This window comes from Perna viridis, chromosome 14, assembly GCF_037379345.1.
Source record: "Perna viridis isolate PV_CMFRI_1.1 ecotype Kerala chromosome 14, ASM3737934v1, whole genome shotgun sequence".
Lineage (NCBI taxonomy): Eukaryota > Metazoa > Mollusca > Bivalvia > Mytilida > Mytilidae > Perna > Perna viridis.
The window spans coordinates 20,775,066-20,783,912 of NC_142458.1; the positions used below are offsets into that span (position 1 = coordinate 20,775,066).

General features: G+C 32.0%; 1 protein-coding gene across 3 annotated transcripts in view; it reads left to right on the forward strand.

Annotated features, from left to right (window-relative positions):
* LOC148598588 (sperm microtubule associated protein 2-like) overlaps positions 1 to 8,551 on the forward strand; it is a 32,446-nt gene extending 23,895 nt beyond the window's left edge. For all 3 annotated transcript variants that reach the window (XM_088562565.1, XM_088562566.1, XM_088562568.1), the window contains 2 exons: positions 4,244 to 4,307; positions 5,044 to 8,551. In XM_088562565.1, coding sequence (XP_088418691.1) covers positions 4,244 to 4,307; positions 5,044 to 5,593 — 614 coding nt within the window. In that variant the 3' untranslated portion in view covers positions 5,594 to 8,551. The remainder of the gene's footprint in view (positions 1 to 4,243; positions 4,308 to 5,043) is intronic.
* The last annotated feature ends 296 nt before the right edge of the window (positions 8,552 to 8,847 follow it).

Sequence of the window (8,847 nt, forward strand, 5' to 3'; positions counted from 1 at the left end):
TGATGAATTAATTGTTGGGGTTTAATGCCTGAGCAGCAGTACTTCAGCTATATCCAGACGATCCTTTAATATATAATTGTTGTACACTGAACATTACATTTCACTGGATACAGTGCTTCCTAATATTCATGTGGTTTCCCTATATATAACTATTAGTTTCAGATCCATGCAGGGTAAATCAAAATATCATTACAAATTCAGCTTTATGTCCACCCCAATAAAGTTACCAACCCTTAATTATTTGCAAGGGGTCACTCTTCTCCTATAAAATATGAGGTTTGATTTGATTCCTTCATTCTGTAATGTTAGAATGGTACAATGTCAGAAATTAACATATCAGTGCCAGCTAAACCTTATTATTGCTGAAGTAGGGGGTTGTTCCTAACAATGTCACAAAACTTTTGGCAGTTATCATTAGGAAGTCTCTTCACGGTGTAACTGGTAATGTCAGAATCTTTGGTTTACTTTCTGTAATCATTCTACTAACATTAAACATGGTATACTTTAGTCAGGCCTGTAGCCATGGGGTTCTAGCAAAATGGCAGAAAAAAACCCTCCTCTTTGAAAGCAAAAAAAACTTTATTGTTTAAAAAAAAAAAGAGTTAAAAATTTATTTAGCACTATTGTAAGTCCAGAAAATGTTGGCCAAATAACCCTTTCAGAACAGAAAAAAAATATATGGCATCAGGCCTATCATTCTCTGGGAAGAATCACTGGTCTGAAGCATAATAATTAATAGTTGAATACCCACGAAATATTCCGCAAACTCACCATACACATATTTGCACTTTGTCTATTACGTTTTGTTGCTACGGCATTCTTGTATATTGAGTTGGGTCAGCTATTATTAAAAGTACTACTACAGATCCTGTGTTTCCTATGATGTTTCAATAGTCTTGATTTTGAATATGGGTGATATGATAAAAACATCATTATATGACTATTGAACATATGGTATACTTAAGTCATAATTAGACTATGGGGGGTTCCAGTAAAGGAAAATTGATATAATAGGAACCCCTTCCCCCTGCCTCTATGGAAGCAAAAACAGCTGTTAATATGTGTAAAAAAGGCTTAAAATTACTTAAACACTATGTAATTAGGAAAAATTTTATGAATAAATATACCTTTACAAAAATTACTGGTTACAAAGCCTGTTAATTTGATGCTTATAGCCTTTGTTAGAAACATAATGAGATTCTTGACTTTCTATGTAGATGGTATGATAAAACCATCATTATGACCTTTGAACATAGTGTATTTAATGAATAGAACTTTTTGTACTCATTACATAATATAGACATTAATTCAGTCAACATTCATACCTGGATAGGCAATTCACAAACATTTAATGATAAACCCTGTATCAAGTACAAAAATCAAAATATTTTTCAAGTTACAAAACTCTTGCCAAATTGGAATTTAAATATGATTGTACAGATACCTAAACTGTCCATTTTGTCAATATTTCTAATTGTTCGAGGTCTGTTTCCACGAGACGTTGAAATAAAATCGAATTTGAAACTGTTTTATGGTATAATTAATGGATTAATGGTCTGATTGTTAAAGATATGAGGGTTGAATGGTTTTTATTTTTGCAAATCAGAGTCAATATTGGTTTTCCATATCCCTTTATCATTGTGGGATAAGTTTAGTATGTTAAACATGAATGTTGCTATGGGATAATTGCTGGTGTATGTCTTTAATTTACAAGTAAGTTAGATTTTACTATTTTTTTTTAATTAATCATATTGACTGAACGTTGAATAGAAAACTTATTTTTGAGGAAGCTCTTCTTTTAAGTACTTGTCCATCGAAGAATCAGTCAAAATGTGTATAAGGTGTGGCACATGAAGGAAAAAACACAGAGATTTTATTGCATTAACAAAGTATTTATACCTTATAATTTCCAGAAATAACCATCAAAGTGTTTGTAAAGTTTGTCTTTTTAAGATATTGATAGGTCAAATTTAGTTGAAATGCACTATAAAAAAATTGCAAGAAAATTTTCCCGCACTTCTTCCTTATATAAGCAGTAAAAAATATCTACTTCATAGTTGCTTCAGGATAAATTTAAAAAGCTTTTCAGTTGTCTTCTAAATGTATTGAATATATTTTAGGCAAAAAAGACACAATTGAAAAATATGATCTGCCACCCATTGCCTGATTCTTACAAAAAATGGTACTTAATACTTGTTTGTTATTATGGCAAGCAGACTTACAAAATAGCTGGACTGTTAGAGCAGTAAGAAATTGTTGGTGTATTGAACATTTTGTTATGTTCTCTAATTAGATGGGCCATACACTACTACATTGTGTAAAGATTTTTGGTGGACCATATTTCTTGATGTAATTAACTTCAAAATTGTTGATGTAGACAAGGAAGACTGGTTTGAGGTCATTAGTGTTCAGTCTAGCTGAAAAACAACTCTCACATCAAAGGCTATTAGTAGTGTGGAGCAGCATTACCTTTTTATGTTATACAAAAGAATCCTACAATAGTTATTTCTGCTACAATTGTATATACCAGTATTTGGCTAGACAGGAAAACTATTGCAAGCAAATACAGTGGAACTTGTCTAATATGAAACCCGCTAGAATGAAGGCTTTGTTCACTTGTCTAATATGAACCCCTCTGCAATGAAGGCTTTGTTCACTTGTCTAATTTGAACCACTCTGTAATGAAGGTTTTGTTCACTTGTCTAATATGAACCCTTCTGGAATGAAGGCTTTGTTCACTTGTCTAATATGAACCCCTCTGGAATGGAGACTGTTCACTTGTCTAATATGAACCCCTCTGGAATGAAGGCTTTGTTCCGTTTAGGCAGGTGTTTGGTTAAAACAGGTTAAAAAAACTGAAACCCACAGAAAAAAAATTTGTGGCTATAATGTTATTGTTATTAGCTCATGTACCATGTGTAGAGTAATCTTGTCTATATGGCCTGTGGCTCCTTCCTTGGGAATATGATAGGATCTAACTGTGATTCAGAAGTTTATCTCACTTATCAGACAAGAATATCCATATTTTGAGGCATTTGAGGTATCCTTATCTCACCCACAAGTGAGATAAAACATGTGACATTACGGATATTGCAATATAATGTTTTATGGTATATTGTAAATATGAAGAAATTTCAGCAATTAAGGCATTCTGAATTATTGGTGTACCAATTTCAAAATCAATTTTATAAGTGCGAAAAAGAATCATTAACACCACCTGAAAATCACCCTGGCTACACAGGAAAAATTGCAACATATATTTTAAAACATATGGAAACATATGATTTGGATCAGTATGGTAAAAATGTAAGTTTTTGCTGTTTAAAATACATGAAATCATATATTTTCGCTAAATCTTTAAAATTCTTACACTTTTTAGCTCACCTTGTCAAATGCCATGTGAGCTATTGCCATCACTTGGCGTCTGGCATCGTTGTCATTAACAATTTTTCAAAACTCTTCTCTGACAATACTTGACCAATTGGAACCAAACTTGGTATGAATGTGCCTTGGGGTATCCTGCATAGAACTGGTGTGGGAATTTTTGATCCAACGAAAAACATGTCCCCCATTACGAAAAGTAGAACAAAAGGGGTCAGACAGTAGTTTTTTGCATATATCTCCAAAACCTTTAGGTTTAGCAAAATTATTTCTATAGCTGAAATGACCCTTATTATAAGGCCTTCAAAAATCTTCAGGGATCAAAGTTGTCAGGTGACTCCTTGTAAGAGTTATTGCTCTTGAAAGATAAAAAAAAAAATGACGGGGTTTTTTTTTTACAGTTTTCAACCAATATTTTGAAAACTATAATAGATGGAAAGGAAGTCTATCACTGAAGTGATATTCCTTCCAAAGTCTTCTTGAGTCAAAATTGTTGGATAACTCCTTGTTAAATGTATTGCCCTTGTAAGACAAACTTTAACCAGGTGAGCGATTCGGGCTCCTGGGAACCTCTCGTCTTATATGAAACCCTATTGAAAACATATAGATACCATATGATTTTGACTTAATTTTCTTGATTTAATTTATTAGTCAGAAACATATGTTTTTCATTGTGGTCCTAATCATATGAAAAACATTTGCTGTAATTTTTCATATGCATGATTTCAATATTCTCGAAATCAGAGCCTTATCCTTGGTTGTCTTAGATTTCTCTTTCTTGCACTCTAACAAGTGTTAGATTCTGAGTATTTTTTATTTTCTAAGAGTTTCAAGACCATTGACAATAATTTTTTATTTACAGTGGCATCTAAGAGAGTTCAAGAATTAGCACAGCACAGAGTCCCAAAGCAGTATGTTGGAGATAGGTAAACATTTGTTTACAAGTTTGATCAAATGGCCACAATAAAATCCTTCTTTTTTCATACAGAAAAGCAGGAAAAACAAGATTATAAAGTTATTCTGTTTTCACACATATTAAACATTTGATAGACATTTGTTGCCCATTTGCATTTTACAAATAAGCTCTATGAAATCACTTTCATTCATACTTTGAAATGAATGAATATTTAATTCTGACATATTATAATATCATCACAAACAAATTTTCTATGAAAATCAGTTTGCTTCAAGCATGGGCTATTGACAGGAAATGATTTTAGTTGATTTGAGTTTACATAACATTTTGTTGTGTTGAACAGTATATTGATATGTGGAAAATATGATTTGAAAAGTTTACTTTAAACAGCATAGCTGTGTGCCAACCACATTGTAATACTTAAAAAATACAATGTTAAAATTCATAGTTTACTGTGAAAGTACTATTGTTCATGGAATTCCAGTTTTTCTTGGTTTTTGTGGGTTGGTCAAGCCATGAAATTTGGTTACCAGTAAATAGTAGATTCCCATTGATGTGTATACTGAAAACTTCAAAACCACGAATTCAAGAAATCACGAACTTGTGTCTCTTCACTGATCCACAAAAATTGGTATCTATGAATTTAACTACTTTCACAGTAAGCTAGTACCACAGACTGAAACTAAGACTGCAATCATTAAGACTTACAAGAGATTATCATATAAGTTTATGTATAATATTTGCAGACCTTCACCAATCTGGCCAGTAAGGCAAACAACATTAGAGAAAGAAGCCACAGCAAGAATTAAATCACTAGCTGAGCACAAGAATGCTCATCCACAGCATGAACTTGACAGGACAGCGTATATGGAGGTCACACCTGGTGCCAAGCGGGCTGTTTCTACTGATAGATTAGAAGCATTGAGCAAGCCTAAAGTACGCCAGGATCGTTTTGGTATGGTTGAAACAGAATGGGGTCAGTTTTACCCAGTTTCTGATGCAGCTAAGAAGACCCAGCCAACTGAACGTATTGAATCACTTGCAGAGTCAAAACGCTATCACTCACAATTCCAGAGTGAGAAGCCTGTTCAATGGCCTGTGTCTGATTCAGCAATGAAGGCTATTGCAAGTCTTGAGATTCAGAAACTTGCCCGTCCTCGTAGTCGTACCATGATCAAAGATGACTATGACCCATATAAGGTCACTATTGCCGCCAGGAGGGCCCGGGCCACTCCCAGATTGGAAGAACTCTGTGTACCTATACCAAGAAAGGTCAGGGCAAAGAAAGTGGCTTAATGTTTTGGTATTAGTGTTAAGTAATTGTCCTTTTAAGAAGTGGACACATTAAGGCTTTTTTTTTCACATGTAAGAATACAAAATTGAAATGAATTATTTTGATATTTGGAAATGAGTTATAAATATTTCAAGTTTTTACTCACAGACATTTCTTGGAAGTGTTGTAATACATCTTCATATGAGTTTGTATGAGAAGTTCCTACTATTTCTAAATCTTGTGTCAATTTACAAACAATTCAAATTTAAATCATGTGGAATGGTACTCATCAAGTACTGCCGTAATATTTTTGGCTGTATTCATTTACACATTCTACTATTCTAAAACAGGTGATTTTCACATTTTATTTTCTATTAGGAAAAGCTTTTAATTTAAGGGGTCACAAATTATTGCTCCTTGAATCATTTTAAACAAATTCTTTTATGGAGAAAAATGTCAATTAGCCTTTATTTTTTGCACTCATGAAAATTACCCACTATGTGGAATATTGTGTATTTTGTATTGTTATAAGCTACACCTGAAATAGCTTGTTATTCTTTAACTTGCGTTTTCCACTCTTGATAATTGTATATAAACAGCTGAGATGCTGTGAAGGTAATTTAATTCGTGGGCAATTTATTGGGTTGACCTATAACCACAAAAACCACAAAAATTGGTAATCTACAAACAATAGTAATTTCTCAGCAGCAGATTTTTGATTTTGTGTTTTTAAATTTGAGTATAGTAAAAGATAAAATTTTGCTCTAGAATTAACAGTATTTACATAAACTATAAACATTTCATTCATTTGTGACAATTATTAATGTGATTTTTGCATTCTCTTGAAATCTAAATGCTTGCAAAAGTGAATTAGTTAACAATATTTTGATGTGCATCCTCATGCAGAATTTAGGTATTTGATGGGATTGTTTTGGCAAGTTTTCATGTTTGATATTAATCATGTTATCATATTATATTGGATTGTAAGATACTCTTGTGGAGTGCTTATTTATAAAACTTTTTGAGTCCATATATGACTATTTTTACCATGGTGCTTGTTTTTAGCATGAGCATTTTCTTGATGTTATATGGTGCAGTTTGGCATTTGATATATTGGCTAGAGTAGTTACAATATTTTCAATCAAAGCATTCAATAGTGGTTTTGATGGTTGTTCTATTTACTGTTAGATAAGATTTATTCAAGGGAGATAATCCAACTTTTAACCGATAGCTGGATAGATTTATATTTAGCATTTGAAACTTTTGTTTATTAATATTTTTTTCTTCTTTAAGCTTGTATTAAATATATACGTCTCCTTACTAAGGAGAATGAAGGGTTACTAAAAGTGGAAATGTTCTACATTGATGAACATATCAAAAGTAATTCTGCATGAAGTTCGTTGTTAAAAGCACAACAGGGACTGTATGTGAATCTCTGTGATTTACAATTTGCTGAATCTCAGTCAAATTGCTATGAACTTAAATAAACTATTAAAAGTAGAAAAAAACATGCGTCAATTCAAATCCAATCTTGGAACAATTGACAAAAAGGGAAGTAACTTGTATAACTGCTGGCTTTTGGATATAACTTTTTTTCTGTCTTTTACGATTTTTTATAAACATGTTATAATATTTTTAGGATGATTGTTACTCTATTTTAACTATTGTTAGAGAGTTCCAGTAGAATGTGTGTGTGTTTGTTATAAGGCTTTGTTTTATTACTGCCCCCTTTTTTTTAATAATCTCATACATCAGTATTACATTGTTTTGTTTTCTTGCCTGCTTTGTTTTTGAGTTAAGTAGAAAGCTATTGTACGTTACTGTTTGTGAAGTTTTATAGGCATAATCATCATATATAATCCTTGGGCATAATTAATAACCTTTAAGATACAGCTACAGGTGCACAGAGTTAAATTTGTGTATCAGTTTCCTTCCAGAAATGTGTTGTTTTCAAGTATATGCTATAGAATGTTGCTTTCATGATAGTTTACTCTTTTAACATGTATGCATTTGGGATTCTGTTCTTGTTGTCAGACTAGTGCTGACTGAATAGCTTTTACAGTGAAACCAGACTTAACCAAACTGTGAATTAGCTGGAACTAGAAAATTTCTGGAATCCATGTCATATTCAGTGTATTTTGAACCTCTGTAAATTAACTATCTGCCATAATTGTACAATTATTTAAGTCCAACAAGGGTTCCATTTAGACTTGTTTTATGGATTCAGATTAGACTTGTTTCACTATAAGTTGTAGCTCAAACCTATACACTGAGTAACATGCCCAATCAAATGTGACAAGTAAAGTGTTGTATCTCTTGTTTAATGTTACTTGCTTGTTATAGATGTGGCCCATCACAGTATTATTACCAATGCACAGTATTTTGAATCATTTTTTATAAATCTTTTTCTATGCTTGGAGTTAATGAAGAGCTGTTACATTTCATGTTTTCCATTATATTTTATTTTACTACAGTTTTTCTTCTAAAGAATGTGTCAGAATGTAGGATTTTACTCTTATATGTCCTTAGTTTCAATCTGTAGAGTTATCTACCTTGTGCAAGAGTTGTCTTTCCCTAGTTGTGTTGAATGATTAGTATATTTTCTTTTGCTATCCTTCAGTGTTAGAACAGCAGCATAACTTAAAACTTGTGTAAATATTAAGTGGCATAATGGTTTAAACCTGGGATTGTTAGATATAGAGGGAAAAAAATACCTGCCAAAAGGAGAGGATAACTCTGCAAACAGGAGATAAGCCTAGATTGAAATTAGGAAATACACTTATCATGTTAAAAGTTCAACTTCATGCTACCAACTTTTTCAAAGTGTATATGTATGGGCTATCCTAAAGGATAATTCTTTTACAGTGATTAAAAGGAAGAAAAATTGTGGTGAATTTATGATGATATTTGTTATACATTTTATTTTTACTTTTTTATATGTATTTGCATTGAATCAAAAATAAAATGTTTTACCCATTTAAGCTTGTGTTTGATTGAATTTATCACCAAAAGAGAGGGACTGCAATTATCTGTGTGAGTACAAGTCTGTTGGTAGGTAGGCATGGCAGATTATTTTGCAATATCAAAACATATTTTTGAAGTGAAATCAAGGGAACCTAGATTTGAACAGTAATAATAAAAAAGAACACAATCCAGAGGTAACAACTAGACTAAGAAAATAGACACAACAAATAACATGAAACATGGAAGAAATGTGAATTAAAAGGATATATATCATTTGGCAACATAACTCATTGAACACATCAAAAGCAAAAAA